Source organism: Neoarius graeffei, chromosome 8 (assembly GCF_027579695.1).
Source record: "Neoarius graeffei isolate fNeoGra1 chromosome 8, fNeoGra1.pri, whole genome shotgun sequence".
Classification (NCBI taxonomy): Eukaryota; Metazoa; Chordata; class Actinopteri; order Siluriformes; family Ariidae; genus Neoarius; species Neoarius graeffei.
Genome location: NC_083576.1, coordinates 64,184,588 through 64,204,765, shown reverse-complemented (window position 1 = coordinate 64,204,765; position 20,178 = coordinate 64,184,588). Strand labels below are relative to the sequence as shown.

The 20,178-nt window shown below is 38.2% G+C and overlaps 1 protein-coding gene across 1 annotated transcript; it reads right to left on the bottom strand.

Annotated features, from left to right (window-relative positions):
- Window positions 1–9,261: 9,261 nt before the first annotated feature.
- Window positions 9,262–18,788, bottom strand: LOC132890202 (homeobox protein EMX1-like). Its single transcript, XM_060926986.1, has 3 exons — window positions 17,970–18,788; window positions 12,560–12,744; window positions 9,262–10,727 (listed from the first exon to the last, which is right to left on the bottom strand). The coding sequence occupies exons 1-3, from the start codon at window positions 18,322–18,324 to the stop codon at window positions 10,560–10,562; spliced, it is 708 nt and encodes a 235-aa protein (XP_060782969.1). The 5' UTR covers window positions 18,325–18,788; the 3' UTR covers window positions 9,262–10,559.
- Window positions 18,789–20,178: the final 1,390 nt, after the last annotated feature.

Below are 20,178 nucleotides of genomic sequence, written 5' to 3'. Positions count from 1 at the left end.
ACGGGCGAAAGGCGGGGTACACCCTGGACAAGTCGCCAGGTCATCACAGGGCTGACACATAGACACAGACAACCATTCACACCTACGGTCAATTTAGAGTCACCAGTTAACCTAACCTGCATGTCTTTGGACTGTGGGGGAAACCGGAGCACCCGGAGGAAACCCACGCGGACACGGGGAGAACATGCAAACTCCGCACAGAAAGGCCATCGCCGGCCACAGGGCTCGAACCCGGACCTTCTTGCTGTGAGGTGACAGTGCTAACCACTACACCACCATGCCACCCGGCATCACTGTCATTTTTACAAAGTTTCTTTGCTGAAAATAGCTGTACATTGGACTCAAATGAGTAACAGAGTTAAAAGTAACAGGGTTGAGATTTTTAGCATAGATTTGTAGCATAGATGATGGTTTTCTGAAGTGTTGCTGAGTCCATACAGTGATTTCTACTACAGACACGTGTCTGCTTTTAATGCAGTGTCACCTGAGGGCCTGAACCTCACCGGCATCCAATGTCAGTTTTCAGCCTTGTCTTTTGCATACAGAGATTTCTCCAGATTCTCTAAATCTTTTAGTGATATTATGTACCATAGATGATGTGATCCCCAAATTCTTTGCAATTTTATATTGAGTAACATTATTCTTAAATTCTTGCACTATTTGCCCACGCAGTCTTTCACAGAGCAGTGAACCCCTCCCCATCTTTACTTCTGAGAGGCTCCGCCTCTCTGGGATGCTCTTTTTATACCCAATCATGTTACTGACCTGTTGCCAATTAACCAAATTAGTTTCTTTTTTTTTTGGCATTACACAACTTTTTCAGTCTGTTGTTGCCCCTGTCCCAACTTTTCTGAAATGTGTTGCTGACATTAAATTCAAAATGAGGATATATTTTTCAAAAAACAATAAAAATGTCTCAGTTTCAACATTTGATATGTTGTCTTTGTACTATTTTCAATGAAATATAGGGTTTCCATGATTCGCAAATCATCACGTTCTGTTTTAGTTTACAGTTTACACAGCGTCCCAACTTTTTTGGAATTGGGGTTGTAATTTTGAAGCATTTTAATATTTATATTTCAAGACAAAGACATCAAAACTATGAAATAACATCTGGCACATAAATGGAATTATGTAGTAAAGAAAAAAGTGTCAAAAAACAAACAAAATATGTTTCATATTATACTTTGACTACTTCAAAGTTGCCACCATTTACCTTGATGATGCTTTGTACACTATTAGTATTATCTTAACCAACTTCATAAGGTAGTCACCTGGAATGCTTTTCAATTAACAGGTGTGTCTCATCAAAAGTTAATTAGTGTGATTTCTTGCCTTCTTAATGCGTTTGAGATCAAACAGTAAATAATAAATAATAAAAATACAGTAAATAGCCCTATTGCACAACTGTAGTAATCCATATTGTGTCAAGAACCGCTCAACTAAGTAGAGAGAAACAACATCCATCATTACTTTAAGACATGAAGTGAATTTTAATTACAGTGGTGCTTGAAAGTTTGTGAACCCTTTAGAATTTTCTATATTTCTGCATAAATATGACCTAAAACATCACCAGATTTTCGCATAAGTCCTAAAAGTAGATAAAGAGAACCCGGTTAAACAAATGAGACAAAAATATTATATTTGCTAATTTACTTATTGAGGAAAATGACCCAATATTACATTTCTGTGAGTGGCAAAAGTATGTGAACCTCTAGGATTAGCAGTTAATTTGAAGGTGAAATTAGAGTCAGATGTTTTCAATCAATGGGATGACAATCAGGTGTGAGTGGGCACCCTGTTTTATTTAAAGAACTGGGATCTATCAAAGTCTGATCTTCACAGCACATGTTTGTGGAAGTGTATCATGGCATGAACAAAGGAGACTTCTGAGGACATCAGAAAAAGCATTGTTGATGCTCATCAGGCTGGAAAAGGTTACAAAACCATCTCTAAAGAGTTTGGACTCCACCAATCCACAGTCAGACAGATTGTGTACAAATTGAGGAAATTCAAGACCATTGTTACCCTCCCCAGGAGTGGTCAACCAACAAAGATCTCTCCAAGAGTAAGGCGTGTAATAGTTGGTGAGGTCACAAAGGACCCCAGGGTAACTTCTAAGCAACTGAAGGCCTCTCTCACATTGGCTAATGTTAATGTTCATGAGTCCACCATCAGGAGAACACTGAACAACAATGGTGTACATGGCAGGGTTGCAAGGAGAAAGCCACTGCTCTCCAAAAAGAACACTGCTGCTCATCTGCAGTTTGCTAAAGATCACGTGTACAAACCAGAAGGCTATTGGAAAAATGTTTTGTGGATGGACGAGACCAAAATACAACTTTTTGGTTTAAATGAGAAGTGTTATGTTTGGTGGAAAGGAAAACACTGCATTCCAGCATAAGAACCTAATCACATCTGTGAAACATGGTGGTGGTAGTATCATGGTTTGGGACTGTTTTGCTCCATCTGGGCTAGTACGGCTTGCCATCATTGATGGAACAATGAATTCTGAATTATACCAGCGAATTCTAAAAGAAAATGTCAGGACATCTGTCCATGAACTGAATCTCAAGAGAAGGTGGGTCATGCAGCAAGACAACGACCATAAGCACACAAGTGGTTCTACCAAAGAATGGTTAAAGAAGAATAAAGTTAATGTTTTGGAATGGCCAAATCAAAGTCTCAACCTTAATCCAATTAAAATGTTGTGGAAGGACCTGAAGCGAGCAGTTCATGTGAAGAAACCCACCAACGTCCCAGAGTTGAAGCTGTTCTGTACGGAGGAATGGGCTAAAATTCCTCCAAGCCGGTGTGCAGGACTGATCAACAGTTATCTGAAACGTTTATTTGCAGTTATTGCTGCACAAGGGGGTTACACCAGATACTGAAAGCAAAGGTTCACATACTTTTGCCACTCACAGATATGTAATATTGAATCATTTTCCTTAATAAATAAATGACCAAGTATAATATTTTTGTCTCATTTGTTTAACTGGGTTCTTTTTTTTATCTAGTTTTAGGACTTGTGTGAAAATCTGATGTTTTAGGTCATATTTATACAAAAATATAGAAAATTCTAAAGGGTTCGCAAACTTTCAAGCACCACTGTAATATAAATAATGAAAAACCAGTGAATTAGAAGTTGTGTCCAAACTTTTGACTGGTACTGTTGTTATAGTGGGTTAGGATACTTTACCTAACTATAGAATGTCATCTATCTTTATTTTACATATTTGTATATGTAATATCAATAGGACATGTCACCCTAATCATGGAGTCCCCCACAAATCCTAATTTACATCTTAATGCCCATGTTGTAAATATGAATCATAATTCATGCACCTAAAACCTTTATTCTACATACATGAATCACTGGTCATGCTGCCAGTGTACATGTTTACAAGTGAAGGGTTTTGACTGGAACATCTCAGTGCTGTAGAAAAGTGTAATGCAGGTGAATAGGTACAGTCAACTGAGGGGATGACGATGTAAAGTACAAACTATTTGAGTGAGTAAAGATTTGCAAATGAGCATGCATACAAAAACGTGTTTCAGGTGTAGGTGATGCGGTTAAGACTTAAGCCTATTAAGTATGCAGAGCAGAATTTAGCTGAGATTAACTAAGATTCAGAGATTATTAGGGTTCACAATTAGTTCAAGTAAGTGCAAGTCAGAGACTGCTCTGATTTTCTGGAACCTGTGTAAGAGTAGTTTCTCTCGGCCCATTTGAAATTTCATAGTTTTTAGTCCAAGCCCCAATTCACGAAGTTATGATAGTGAGCTTCCTCCTGCTGTGATGCCCCTGAGGCCCAGGGTCAGTTTTAGCAATAGTTTTCTATTTTATATTTTATATGAGATCGGGATGGAACCACAAATTAGTTTAGGCCTGTCCCAAAACTGGCCTGTGCCCCTTTAAATAGTAAAGCACCAGCACACAAACAGCGGATGTGTGATCACGTTGGAGAAAGCCTGCTGTCGAGTGTTGATTCTCACTGTCTGGCAATTGCCGATGGGGACACGCGTCAGTTTTATAGCCGAGCCTGGAGAAGAGGCGTTGGCAGGCAAAGAAAGCCTTCTCATCAGTGTTTATTAATCACCGGTGTGATATGATACTGTAATATCTGTGGTATTTTTACACTCGCCGAGCACACGCAAAGTAGCTTTGGCTATAAGTGGACTTAATGAGCTACAAGTCTGTTTAAGAAGTGTTTCCGACATAAACAGAATGGCATGAATATGTGTAAACTATTAGTCTCTGATAAAGGCCTGCTTCTGCATTTTTATTTTTCTGAGACAGCTCCATAAACGTGTCTCTGGATTGAATGAAAACAAATTGCACATAGAATTCTCTTTGGATTTCTGATCACATGCACAATATGGTGAGAAGAACAATGAGCGTTGCAGGCTTTTTTGTGTTTCCTTTGTGTGGTCAGCAAATGTATTCAGGCCTGTAGGTGATATCATGTATGCAAGCACTGGGAACTGTCATGAGTTTATTCAAGCAAGTGTCATGACTCAGTTATAATTGGCTACTTGCATGAGCACTGAACACTCCCATCATGCTGAGTTTTCCAACTGCTGCACGCTGTTCATAGGTTTTATCACAGCAGCAGTTATGACCAGTGCGTGTGTTTTACAAACACATGATTTCGACAGAAAGGTGTTTTGTGAAAATTCAGAAGTGGATTGCTTCAGACAGTTAGATTAATTGCTATCTAAACACAGAAAGTGCTGTGTTTATTTTGGGTACGCACATCGATTCGCTAATGTCTGATGCAATACATTTTGTCAAATGAGACATGGCTTTGAAAAAAAAAGTCAGTGTCTCCAAGGTGCCAAAGAATGTGATCTTTTTATTCGATCTCACAGACATTTCACTTAATTGGCAAGTGTTATTGTGCATTAATTAGAACCTTAATGCTGATTCACAAAAACCAATCAATTACACATCTAGACATGACTGGCAGTACCCTATAATTGGGTGGCTGCTTTCCTTTTCTCAAGTAGCCCACAGCCAATCCATACAGACCAAACAGGTGGCAGCAGAGGAAACAAGCTCTTCCAGTCCATAAAACTGGCTAACTAGCTCCTGAAACTTGCCAGCCTGTAATTATCATATCATTTGTGTTGTAAATCACAGTGCCTCTTGTCATGGTATCATCAGACGTACGGCAATTTCATGCTGCAAATCAACACAGACAATTCAATAAAAAAAAAAAGAGAAAAAAATTATTGCGAGGTCCTGATGACTCAGGAAATGAAATAAAGATGATTATGAAAGCAATAAGTTTTATTTATATATATATATATATATATATATATATATATATATATATATATATATATATATATATATATATAATGTTTCAACATTTATGATTTCCTTGTTTTGTGTGATTATTGACACCTTTAACGTGGTTTTAACTTTATGAATCGTATCCATTTTGAAAAAGCTGCTTCATTTTATAAAACTATAAATCATGGCTGTGATGACAAAATTGTCTAATAGGCAGAGAAGCATGTTCTGTGAATAAAGTTTGCAGAAGCATGTAAAATTGAACTAGAATGGACTTTCCCTTGCTCAAGTCCAGACACCCCTAATCCCTGCACACTTCTATCTCAGGGAGATGCTTTAGTTCTCCTGTCAGCAGCAGCAGCTTTCATATTAAAAACAATGTGCTCAGCTTTTATGATTATAATTGTCAGTCATAAACGAAATGACCTACTTTTGCTGTCAGCTTCATTACAGACCAAAAATATGGACGCATGCAGTGATTCAACAATTTTCAATCATTACTAAAGTACAGCTGAACACCCACTACAACTGAACTTGACGAGTATGGAAATTAAGTAAAAATTAAAGCCCATCTAATATTTAATCAGACCGTTTTTATTCTGTACTAAGTAGGGAATAAAAAACATCAGACTCTTATTAATGTATTATGTCATTTTACCAAGAAACTGCAAAGCCGTCCTTCCTGAAGACTTCCTCATGTTTGAAAAAAGGTAAAGCTCTTCCTTTATTTCTAACAGTTACACCGTACTGACATTACAGACTCCTTACAAAAAGGCTGAATATACATGTCCTTTCAAAAAGGTTCATCATATTAACAATTACCATACTCATGTTTTATACATTTGTATGTGGTGCATCCACCATAAAAGTCCCTGTGTAAATTGTTACTATAGAAACAATGATGTACAACAGCACTTATTATGGTATAATACTGTATAATAACAATATTGTCCTTTATTATACATACAGGACACTTTTTTGATGGAATAAAAACATGAGTTCTATTCTCTTTGAGCGGGTTTCATTCATTTGGTTCGATAGCAGGCAATATTGTGAGCATATCGTTTATCCTACGTGTATTACGTCACTCTACCCAATGGAGAATGAGCGTCGAATATAGTTTACGATATTGCATGGTTGTCAAGATAACATGACATCACACGTCTGAGCTAATGTGAATAATCAATGAGAAAGTTTTCTGCTGTGCATGTCTTTCTTTGTTCACCGGGAAGACGCATTGAACACCCGAAAAGCTACCAAAACTTCATTAGATATTCTTTACGCATATTTACAAGAGAAAAACATATCAACAGACATTGAAAAACTGGAAAAGAGTGTGTATATATAATAATAATAATAATAATAATAATAATAATAATAATGGCTTTTTTGTGGTACATCAGATATATTCCATTCAGCTAGCAAGATGTTGAACTCATCATTCAATATCATGCTAGCTGAATGGAATATAGCTGATATACCATGAAAAAAAAGCCAGCCAATATTATTTAATTATCATATGAAAAAAAAATGTTTTATGTTTTACAGAGTAAGTCTAATTTCTAAATTCTTGGCTGTATGTGGACAGTAAAATTCAACAAATCTTATATCAGTCTCAATTTTTTGTTAAATGCACATAATTGACATAGTCTCATCGTATCATCAGCTGACATATACTTGATAAATTAATATGGAGATGTATTACTTCCAACATTTTGCTGGAAACAGTTACAGGTAACATCAAAGTTGGCAGGTTGCAGCTTGTTGCTCAATAATTGGATGAGTTATTTGGGTAATTATATGAATAACCCTCATTAAAACACTTATTTAGCAGTAAGCATAGTCTGTTCTGAAGTTCTGGAATTAGTTTGAACATAGTCAACAAAACCAAAAATGAAGCTTAATATTTATAGTAATGAACGAGGCTGTGGGAGATCATTGTTTCTGCCCTTAAACTCTCAGGACATGTCTGCAGGTCCACATTGACCTTCCTCACTCTTGTAATGGCTTAGCTATCCTCTAGGTTATAGTCTGTCTCATCTCATTATCTCTAGCCGCTTTATCCTGTTCTACAGGGTCGCAGGCAAGCTGGAGCCTATCCCAGCTGACTACGGGCGAAAGGCGGGGTACACCCTGGACAAGTCGCCAGGTCATCACAGGGCTGACACATAGACACAGACAACCATTCACACTCACATTCACACCTACGGTCAATTTAGAGTCACCAGTTAACCTAACCTGCATGTCTTTGGACTGTGGGGGAAACCGGAGCACCCGGAGGAAACCCACGCGGACACGGGGAGAACATGCAAACTCCTGCCACGGGGCTCAAACCCGGACCTTCTTGCTGTGAGGTGACAGCGCTAACCACTACACCATCGTGCCGCCCATTATAGTCTGTTTATTAAATAATTCATAGTATTTACTGGCAAATATGTTTGAATATTAAGTTGATTAGAAGGGTATAAAAAACATTACAGGGAATTTTTCCCATTCTTTCCAGAGGGCACCACATGTTTGAGCTCCCCAAGCAAGAAATCTAATAAAACCGAAGCCATTTCCAAGAACTGTACCAATCATCAAAAAAATAAATAAATAAAAACAGTCTCATGAGAAGGTCCTGGCTACCATTAATAGTCATTTATAATAACTAACATGAAACATCAATAGTTTTGGACCCCAATGCAATGCTTTCATACAACCTGTCATGAGATTGGGTAGGAATGTAAGTCTGTTAAAAAAAAATGCTTTTGAAGCCATAAATAAGTAATATTTTAATACCACATAGCTTTTATTTTTAAAAAAAACCCTGACAATAGCAGTTATTGTTTGCTAATGAATCTCAGCGCACGAATCAGCTTTGCAGCAACGGATCAAATTAGCGTGGTTTAGCGGAACTACTTGACTTAATGGAGCTGGCGAAAGAACACAGACTTGTCTCTACACCTCCAAGATTTGCTACCATCTGTTCCTTTGTTTACACCTCGCCGTTTCCACGGCAACGACAGGAGGCAGGTAGAAGTGGGAAATAGTTTGACTTCATGGCTACACTCCATTACTGAACACTTCTTTGTCATGAACTTCGAGAGCACAAGATTTATTCTAAGGCAAGGAATGAAAATAGAAGCACACATTTAGTGGGTGTTGTGGTTGGAACTTGTGATAGCCACAGTCATATGTTTTTTGTCGAGAGTGTGAAAGCTCACAAAATTCAGTAAGAGCTTTATCTCACATCAAACAATCGTCTCTTTTGCCTACTGCGTTTTTCTCTGTTGACATTACTAGCATTTAACCTGAAATAATTTGCTCTCAGGTCTGTGCATTATTCATGCTTTGGATCTAAATGGTGCTATATTGTCACCAATTATGAAGAACATGAATAATTTGTTCTTACATTGTCTTTCACAGTTTATATGCATATACAACGATAATGAAGCTGTCTATTGTGAAGAGGTGGTGAGAAAGATGCCGATCTCACATGTCTCGGTTGCTCCAGGCCTGAAGAATTAACAGGTGTAAATCACAATGCATAAAGGTGACATGGATTAATCTTTCGCCTTGTAGAAATTTGAAGCCCAGAGCCTTTAACTCATGAGAGCTGGATCTCATCTGTTTTCCAACCTTGCAAACACACCCAGACATGGAAAAGATGGATCGGAGGTGAGAATCACACAACAGATGAAAATAATTAGGCCCTACTTGGAGGACAGATTTAATGAGGACAGCTTTAATGGGCAGGCGAGGAAATCACCACAGTTTCAACATGGCTAAGTCAATATAAAACTAAAAGAAAACAAAAGTAATTTGCATATCTGCACTTATCATTATATACGTTCTTCTATATATAAATATGTATGTGATTGTTTGGGTTTGATTTGTTTGACTATAACGCTTCTCTTTGAGTCTAGTGGTTAAGGCAAGCCACTAAAGATAAGTCTTTATCTTTAAATGAGTAAGTTGAAAGGAAATGATCTGCAACAGAGAAAAAAAAAACAGGGAAAAAATCAAAACCATCCTTTTTTTTTAATCATGATGATTACAAAAAACTATACGATAAATAATTTTAGCATTTTTCTTCGTACCAGGTGTGGAAAAGTGATGAATAATCCCTTAGTCGGATCAGTGTTTGTTTGTTTGTTTGTTTGTTTGTTTGTTTGTTTGTTTGTTTGTTTGTTTGTTTAATTATCTAATCATCTGCAGGAAACAGGAAACAAGTACAAAACAAGAATTTCAAGACAACAGATAAAAAAGAACTGGTAGGGCTACAGTGCAATCTCTTATCCTTGTTCAACCAAAAATCCGTCATGAAGTGCTACACACTGTTTCTGGACATTAAATGATACAATACAAATGTTCTCGTTTTCACCATGACGGAAATGATTTTTCTCAATTAGTTAATCATAGTTAATCATATTCTTTCTGTTGATTTTTCACTTTTAAATTTGAGCCATAATGAAAACCAAAGGAAAATAATTCCCAACTTCTTTTACATACTGTGGTAAGACATTTAACAACAAATTAGGTTTCTTGCTTAAACCCTGACATCAGTGAAACTTGGCACTCAAATGCATAGAAAAGTTTGCTCATTCTGAACAAATAAAATATTTTCACTGTTCAAATGCCTTAATGCAATATAACAGGAGATCTGTCAGTTCTGCGTCAATGCCATATGTTCATTAAAAACCTACTGCTCGTTGCTGAGGGTAAAAAAAAATTTTACTTTTTTTGTTTAAACATTGCATAACACAGAAATCCACAAAATATCTCAAGGTACATCTAAGGCTGAGAGTTCGACTTCGGTAGAAAATTAAACTATGTGGTTGAACAGTTTGACATTTCAACAGTACAAAACAAACAATCCATCCAAATGTTGTCTTAACCAGAGAGAACATAATACATTGAGATGGAAATGTTCAAATGGACAGTAGAGGGGAGGAGTGGAAAAACGAGACGCTCTTTGTTGCTCTGTGATAGAGTCCCAAACTGTAGAGGTCTGTTTGTATTGCATACAAGAAGTCTTGGAATCAAATCTTTTGGAGCAGTTCGAGCTGAGGCATCCTCGCTGTGCCCGCTCACACATAATTTTTCAGCTGACAGCACAGATTTCCATTCCTTGGTTTTAACAGCCAAGTCGATTCATGACTAGGTCTGGAACTCGAATGGTATTAGCTTCGATTGTTTATTATTTCTTTTCTGGGTTTTTTTTTCCTCCCACTATATATGACTGACGTGCAGAGAGTTTATACGTGCATTCATGACATTAGTCCTCAGAGATGACGTCTATGTCGTCCGGGTTGCCCTGCTGAGTAGCTACTCTCCAGCGGTTCACATGCTGGTTTCCCTTTCTCTTCTGCTGCAGGTCGGGTGATTCCTCTTCCAGTTTCTGCCTCTTGTGCTTAGTTCTCCGGTTCTGAAACCACACCTTTACCTTCAAAAGACAGAAATAGATTTTGTTTCATGCCATCAAATCATCACTATATAGAGAACATTTCTTATGAACATCATTCTAGGTCTTTGAAAGAAAAAGAAAGCACAACTTTATTCATCACACTTGTGAAATTCCTCTCTGCATTTAACCCATCTAAAGCAGTGAACACACACATACCCAGAGCATTGGGCAGCACCTCAGCCCAAGACCATCCAATATTAACCTAACCACATGTCTTTGGAGGAAACCTACGCAGACACCATGCAAACTCCACACAGAAAGGCCCCCACCGGCCACTGGGCTCAAACCCAGAACCTTCTTGCTGTGAGGTGACTGTGCTAACCACTTACACCACCCTGCCATCCACGGTTAGGTTATTCATTTTCAGAGTGACAGCTTTGACTTTTTTGGAGTCAATAAATCATAAATTATCATTTCGTGAATCATTTCTTCAGCTGCCACACAACATGTAGCAATTCAGAGAGTTGGGAAGGATGTACAGGGTTTTATGTCTCTTTTATACAACAGTTCAGTCTCTCTTTATTCTATCCACATTCACTGGATATGAGCAATCGCGTGCTCTGCACTCAAAAAAATAACTTGCTCAGTGAACATAATAAAATTACGGAAAGTATTTCCACCCAAGTAAAATGCGTTAACTTAGCCAGAAACAATTTTGTTGAGTGACCTAAATGTTAACTGTTACATGTTAGACTTAGGTTCATGTAACAGACAGCCATTGGTTTTTTTGAGTGTGATTGGCTACTCGACTACTAGGCTATCAGCTCATATACCGTGAGTAGAGAAAAACAAAATGGCGGCTTGTTGCTGAGCCAACCGAGGATGAAATAAAAAATCTACTCGAAAACAAAACCCCAAAAAATAAAAAAAATAAAAAGAAACAAAATATGGAATTAAAGTATTTGATGGTAAGAATGTACCTTTTTTTATTTTTCAAGAATTATTATAGCATTTTTCACAAATTGCTACTCTCATTCCGCCGGTTTATTTACATCCTAAGCGGAAATGGTTTTGTCGGACATTTTGTGTAAAGTTTTTATTTATTTAATTTGCAAAAATAAAAAATAAAAATGCTCTGTTTCTCAAAATCCAGTGAATATGGATAGAATAAAACAGTTATTCGACTCAGTCTCATTGTACATGGCTCATGTACGACTCGATTTTGTGGAATAACTGTTAAATATTCATTTCTTTTTCATACATTGCCAGCGACATTCTTTCTACTGATTCTTGACATGAAACATGTAAAGAGGTTTTCTCTTTGCATCTGTTGATGAAGTCGTGTCTGATCCTTATGGCAGGCTGTCTAGTGAAACGCATTCTGTTATCAGTGTTTTACATGGACATTTTAACACGTTCCAAAGAAATAAAGACCGGAATTGCTCCAAGTAAATACATATATGAATAATAGTTTTACAAATGTACTACCTGTTAAAATACCCCTAAGCCAACCTGACTCAACTGAAAACACTGAGCTGCTGCAGATCGTCAGTAGCACTTGCGTCAACAAGCATGCGTGTGTAATGCTGATTGTGAAATACAACTTTAAATGCATGTTGAATACATGTCTTGGCATTCTTTAGGCCCAACCCAGGGTAGTGAAGGACGACTGACTTCTGTCCTGTGATGACATGATGTAGGCCTGAAGAAAGTATATGTGTTCACCACATCCTGCTTGCTCAGTTACGTGGAATGTGTTCTCATGTGTGTGTGTGTGTGTGTGTGTGTGTGTGTGTGTGTGTGTGTGTGTGTGTGTGTGTGTGTGTGTGTGTTTAGGAGCTGTTGAGTCGATCTCTTTTTATCTCTCTTACCTGAGTCTCAGTAAGGCAGAGGCCATTGGCCAGCTGCTTGCGCTCAGCACCCACGACGTAGTGGTTCTTCTCAAAAGCGCGCTCCAGTCGCAGCAGCTGTGAGGGCGAGAAGGCTGTACGGATGCGCTTGGGCTTGCGTGAGAATGGTCCATGCAGCAGCAGGTTTTCCGGGCTGTTGTCCTCACCTGCACAAGAGAGCATGAAAGATGTATAGGCTGAGAGATGTCTTGCAAAGTACTGAAATAACCTTATATAGTTTTGTGGCTTGTAAATAGTCCGATTATATTGGCATCTATTTGTCTGCTATTTGTTAGCATGCATGATCATATTTCTAACCAAATAAAAACTTCTATTATCATTACTAAGGCTAATTTAGAAAAATGCAATGTAAATGAATTATAATATATAATAAAATTGTTATTATCATGTAATAATATTTTTCAGCCAATAATCAAAGTGGATGTGCAAAAGTAATGTGAATTTCTGAATTGCTAATATCGGTAGCCAGTGCTAACCACATTCACGCCGGTAAACCATGCGCAAATGATTTTGTTTTACTGAAAGGGACGGCATTCAGATGTATTTTTCCATCACACACCATCACCCTGATTTTCATACAAATACATGGCTGTAACGTCTCAATGTCGCATCCTAAGTAAATATCTTAGCATGAAAAGATGCAAAAACAATTGCTATGAATTTTGATAGGCAGTTAAGCAAATGTAAAGCCCCCACATTTTGTCTCATTTCTTTCAACATAACGCGATAGTAAAATGCGGTCATTATCAGTTCCATGGGGTGTGTGACCTTCATCCCACCACAGGCTGCATCTGGCAGACCAAGTCCATATGCCGTTTATTAAAAAACACACAGAAGCGGCGAAGCATTTTTCATAAACAAATGGATCTATAACTCAGAGATGGGATGTGTCAGCCTTGAAAAGAACATTCAGCAAAAGCATAACCGCAGGCACGCACAAACAAAGTTTGTCCCATCGGAGCGGTTGAAGCTTCGGACAGTGCAGGCCACTGAGGTGGGACACGATGAGCTATTGTTAATGAAAAACTAACCAAAATGTATCAGAGCGCAGGTGTGCACCAACAGATGTTCATAATCAGCATACACGACTTCTGAATAGATGCTGTAACATCAACCACATTTTTGGAAATTAGCTAGGCATACAAATACGTTTAGTGCGTATTTAAATCTCATGATGCCTTCACCTGTCCACTTTCAAAGTTTTCTTTTTTATTTTTGAGTAAGTACAAAAAATGTAACGATACAAAATGTTTTTTGCAGAAATTTTGTTCCGTTAGGTCTAAATCTAATTAAATTAGATTAGTTATGAAGATTAATTTAACTATGTTTATCCTTCATGGGTGATTTTACTGTGCATGTGCATGCATGCATGCATACAAGCAATTCAATACGGAAACGTCATCAGAACAACTATAAAGATGTACCAGACTTCAGTACAAAAGAGCCCCAATGACATCCGTTCAACGGGAAGCTATGGCCTAATGGTTAAAGAAGCAGCTTTGGGACCAAAAGGTTGCTGGTTCAATTCCCTAGACCAGTGCCCTTGAGCAAGGCACGTAACCTCCTACTGCTCGTCAGGCTGTTTTGAGTATGTTGTACGTCGCTCTGGATAAAAGCATCTACTGAATGCCTGTAGCGTACAATGTACATCCACAGTGAGTGAAAAGCGGATTACCATGAAGCTGCTCAGACCAGGATTTCTTCTGTATCTGAAGACAACGCATCTGAATTGATTCTTTCAGACTCTTTCAATAAGCAATCACAGGAAAACTATATAATTTCAGAGTCCCTCAGTTAGCCTATTCTCAGCAACTGAACTGTCCATGAGAAGACCATGAAAATAAAGAGCTGGTTCGGTTTGCTTATTCACAAAGCATTTGTATTTTTAAAAAATAGTCTTATGGCATCTTGTAGAATGCTCTCAATAACAGAGGTTTGCAGAGCTCCTAATAAGGTGTGCACTTTACCTCGTTTACTGACGGGTACACATTACCTGCCAAAGAACTTTCAATGACAGTTGTTTTCAGCTGGAGTGCTGCAAAACCCTTTGAACATCAGAGCTAAAATGCAAGTAGCCAACGCCTGGCTGAGAGGAAAAATGTAAACAGCCCCATGAGGTCAGAACGTGTTGAAAAGTCATCCTGGGACTACTATCACTACAATCGTGCTCTGAAAAGGGGCAAAAATAAAGATGGCATTTTACAACAGTTGCTATTCAAGCCATATTCTAAATCCCTGAATGTAGAGTTTAGATATAATTTGGCTATATATATAGTATTCAGACTGGCATCATCTCCATGTGTGGCATCACCTTGCGGTCTCCTTCGAGAGAGCTGGTGGAACATAGTGGCGGGTCGTGATGGAGATTTAGGCCTCCTGAAGAGCCGGCAGCCCCTCCGGGGGTTTGGGCTCAAACAGTCCCTGGCCTATCCATGGCAAGGATGCCCCTGCCATGAGGAAAAGGGAACCAGATGGCACCCAGATCAGCTTTACTAGCATTCCCTTGGCACAAACAAGCTTGGTCTTGTCAGTACTGCTCTCATTAAAGGCAGAGAGAAGGGTGGCATACAGTGGGAAATAAAGACACACTGGATCATTTGGTCTGCAACCAGAGCGCAACAGCCGCCAATTCAGCCTCCGATCCGAGTGCGGTTTAAATCTGAATAACATTTAAATACAGCCTGATTGCACACTATACAAAAATTGGATGTAAAAATATTTCTGTTGTAGAAATATTTTGTATGAAGTGACTGCCACACGAGTATAAATACTAAACACTACATTTTCAGACTTGACAAAAATAACGGTTATTCAAATAAAAATATTAATTCCTGCTGCCTTGGACAAAGAAATTGAATAAGCAGTGAATCATTATGTTTCATTTTATTTTCTTCATTTAAGATAAGAAATATGCTCAGAATAAATAAAAACCTAATGCAAAAATATTCTGTTTGTTTATGAAGAGGGATGAACGTTGAGTAAAGCTTCTTCAAAAGTTTGAATGATTGTTAAAAGCATTAAATTAGCTTCCCTTGTATTTTAAAGTAATATGACAATACACAAAGTCACAGGAGAGAGAATAATTGCAAATAGCGAGCAGTCTGTTTCTCCAGGCTAAAACAATACAACAGGCTACTGGATGCACCCATAACACAAAACCTTGCATATGTACAACAGCAGGCTAGACAGGGATCCTGTTTACACTGTGCTGCATGAGAGATCTAAGGACACAGACGCATGCTTTTTGCTCGTTCAGGAAATGACTTAAGTTAAAATCCTATATACACATTAGTGCTGACAAAAAAAAGTGACACTCATGATAGGTAATCCTTTCCTCCTCAATCCCCTCGGCTATATTTAGTCTTGTCCAAACAGTGTTTTTCTAGGTTATTGGACACCATCAGTGAGTGGCTCGTCCCTGTCTATAAACAAAGAGACTCAGATATCTGAGTCCCCGGATCTGAGTAACAGCGACAACAACCTCAGACTTCCACCAATTACCTGAGTCCTATTCCCCCAGGGCCTTTGGCTGAGCTGAGTGCGTCACCCAGCACACCTGATGTGGCTGAGCTTTCTCACTTTGCCTTGCAGCAAGGACAGCCATGTCAGACGCAGCGAATCTGTTGCTTTAACAAATTGCCTTGTAAGCAAGACCACCCACAATCAGTGATATTCACTAAATGTTAGAACAAACAACATAGTCAAATAATCTGAACACATATTAGAAGATCTGATTACTCTGTACAGCTTCTGCTAAATTTATGAATATGTCCTTGTGTTTGAGAGAATCGTTTTAACATCAGGCGTTTCGTAGAAAACTACTGTACTCCACTCACCTTCTTACACTGAGTTATTCATCATCCATGACAATTCAGCCATGATCATTTCCCCATGAAATAGGATTATTTTACTTAATAACATGTTTTATAGGTATCATGTATTTGTTCCTCTTCAACAAAAACATTTGGCTTAGATTTTGTTGGGGGTTTTTTTTTGTTTGATTTGATTTTTTGGTTTTTTTTTTTTAAATGGTTGTCTAGTTGATAAACTGAAGCGGTTATAATCATACCATTATCATCTCGTTAAATAAGGAACAGACTAAATATTGACGACTCTTGCATCAGTGAATATTTATGCCAGAAATCTTAAATAACAGAGAAAAGCAAATCTTGTTCTCAAACCTTCAGATCTTTTCATATTCGGACCAGTCATCATCTGGTGAATTCAATCTGCTGGAAAGCTTCCTTTAGTCTGTTATATAGCTCAGAGATGAACACTGCTGAATATTAAATAAATAGAAAATAACAAGCAATGACGAGCAAAGTAGATATCTTCACCCAGAAAAAAAAAAATTATGACAATTTAGAGCATTCGATTAAAAAATGACATGTGCTTAATATTTGTTTAATTAGTTTGTAGTGGTTATGTGTATATATAATGAGCTTTATTTATTTTGTTGCATTTTTTTACGATTTCTTTCATGTGATGTTCTGTAATGTGAAACATGTAATTCCTGAACTATTTAAAATTTTTAATATACCTTTTTTTTTCCTGTTCAAAAGTGACTTTCCAATTAAATAAAGGTGATATATAGCCCAGTGACATATATGACATAAAGCCTGATTAACAGAAACGCATGTTTTACATGAATTTATTTATTTATTTATTTATTTATTTATTTTAAACTTTGAGGGTTTTTGTTATAACCTGGTGAGGCCTTTTTTTTTTTTCGTTTCAGTGTAACACGTTTTTGCCCATACACTTTTATCATTTCCTGAGTGTGCAATCCTTCACACACACACACACACACACACACACACGCGCTTAATTCACGCATGGAAGAGGGATTTATTCTCCTTGTGTTAGGACACGTGGTTGAAACTTTTTTCTGAGCTCCTGCGCCTCATCAGTGTGTGTGTGTGTGTGTGTGTGTGTGTGTGTGTGTGTGTGTGTGTGTGTGTGTGTGTAGAAATTGCGCTAAATAAATTAAACGGAGAGAAAACAGGACGCACGCTGCGGGTTGGTTAATGTTATTGCTAATAATGACAATAGGGAAATAAAAGACATTTGAGCTTGAGACAGCGCTTGAATGTGCATAACATTTTGCTTGCGGTTTTGTGGCCTGCAGCCTAAAATAACACACCTGTTACTGATTCAGTTGTGAGATATGAGATGCAAAATGGTTTAGAAATATAGGAGATTCCGGCTTTCAAAATCAGGTGTTTTTATACAGCTCAGATGCTTCAACCAAAAGATTTATATTATATTATATTATATTATATTATATTATATTATATTATATTATATTATATTATATTATATTATATTATATTATATTGGGCTTGGCTACTTATTTATTTCCCCTACTGACCTTGAAAGCGGTGTCCGAGGTATCTGTTTCTGAGCACCCAGGGGTAGAAGTGCAGGCTGTCCCGCTGGTGCGGGCTGAAGAAGGGCTGGGTGGGAATGGACAGGTGCCGCAGTGCCAGTGCAGAGTTGGCCGAGTGGGAGCCCGGATCCGGGAACATCATGTCTGCGTTAACGTTAACGTTCCCGTACAGCGTCCGAGCCGAGTTCTGAAAGCAGCTGCCGAACGGAGCCGGGTGATGCACAGACTCGGTGTACCGCAGAGCCGTGGGGCGAATCGGTTCATCTCCAGCGCTAGAGGAGTTCGAGTCTTTTCCCACCAGAGATTCAATCGTGAAACACTTTTTGTGCTGGAACATTATTGTGCGAAATTACTGGTACTGGAATGACAGATCAAACTCAGTTCCCCGAATGCGTTCCCAAAAAGCACCAAAAAAAAAAAATCAGTTCCCCTATCAAATCTCCACAAAATGTTTTCTGCAAGTAATCAGAGTCTTTTTGCAATCCATAACTTCATGTGCGCGACATTCCTCTCGCGCGTCCGAGGAACCGGGCTGCAGGTGCACACTGTCTCCTCTCAGTCCCGATCCGGACAGCTGTCTGACAACTGACCTGCACCTAATGTTCATTCAGCACTCAGGTCAGGTCGCTTAGTGATGGCCACACCGTCTGTTTGATTCGTCTGATAATCTGGATTGAAGTGTAAGAGCGCGGAAAACCTTGGTGCACTTGGTGATATGATCGATGATCAGACAGCTTTTGAGCTCGAGCCCGTCACTCACTCACTATCTCACTATCTCACTGATCTCAATACCTGCTCCCCGCGCTGCGTGCTGAGGTGTGGTGCGCATGCGCACATGCAGCCAAGCAAACACCAAGCGCACAGCCATTTTGTTCACGTTAAATCGTTCCGTGTCATATAACAGAAAATAAACAGGAAAAAAAGTTCCTATTTCAGCTGATTCATCGTTCCTTAAACATGAAACAAAATAAATTACCTGTTGTTTGAATAAAGAAGATTCATGAGAAAGATCTGCAGTGAGACAGAGGTTTGTCGGGGTTGATCACATTTTAATTATAGCCTACTTTTGATTGAAGGATGAAAAAAAATTTGCCAAAAAAAAAAGTTACAGATTTAAATCAAAACTTACTTCATTATTAAAGTAGCCTGCTCAGCAAGGCGTATTCATTTCTTTTGAAAAGATGTTTCAAATATTGTATAGGCTATTGCAAGTAAACACTTTTATTTGCAGATTATAGCCTACTAGGGCTATTTCCATTTGATCTAAATTTGGATGTTTGGCTATGAAATAAAATAAATGCTGCAGCCATAAACCGCTTTCCTTATTCCTTACTGCTCTAATTTACATGAACAGGCCTCATAGTCGAAATAATAGCTGAATCATTTGAGTTAAATAAATGTACTTTTAAATATAGAACATTGTAAATTACAATGTGTAAATAAAAAATGACTGATATATATATATATACACACACACACACAAAACCACATGTCCCAAAATATTTTTCCCCAAAGGAAATCTTTATTTCAGAAAGGATTGGGTTATATACCAAATTTTAAACCCTAACTGACCCTTTATTTGCAGTTTGTTGAATATAAAATATACAGTAGCCTATATTAATTAAATAAAGCCTATAAAACATACATTCAAAAATATAATAATAATAATAATAATAATAATAATAATAATAATAATAATAATAATAATAATAAATCAAAGCTGTTTAGCATAGCAGATGGGACTTTAATTTATTAGGTGATGCGCACCAGCACCTCACATCATTTGCTTAAATGATTGCTTTCCATAAAGCCCACCATTGAAGAGCTGTGAGTGAAGGTTCTTGCTGATTGCGAGCCTGTAGCCATAGAGAGGTTATAACGGCTGGGCGGAATTGGGAGGAAGTTCAGCATACGGACTTTATAAACGCGTCTTAATGAAGCGGTTCCAGATCAAGAGGAGCGGCGCATTGATCTCAGCTCAGCGTGTCTCTCTCAAGTACCTCTCCTTGTCTCATTTGTCAGTTACAATCGTATGAAGTTGTTGAAGGAGGACGGAGGCTAATGGGCTAGATCAGAGTCCCGGAATCCCCGGACAGATGTCACCCCTTTCAGGACAAACAATCGCGGCTTATGTGGCGCACAAAAGCCCCCTGCTCGGGAAAGCCGTGTGAAGCACGCAGGCCACAGACCC

What these genes read in the sequence shown, in the direction of transcription:
- LOC132890202 (XM_060926986.1), bottom strand. Translation starts at nt 18,324, where the DNA reads ATGTTCCAGCACAAAAAGTGTTTCACGATTGAATCTCTGGTGGGAAAA. An exon ending in CCTCGGACACCGCTTTCAAG is followed by an intron (nt 12,745 to 17,969) that starts GTCAGTAGGGGA and finishes TCTCTTGTGCAG; the next exon opens with GTGAGGACAACAGCCCGGAA. An exon ending in TCTGCCTTACTGAGACTCAG is followed by an intron (nt 10,728 to 12,559) that starts GTAAGAGAGATA and finishes TGTCTTTTGAAG; the next exon opens with GTAAAGGTGTGGTTTCAGAA.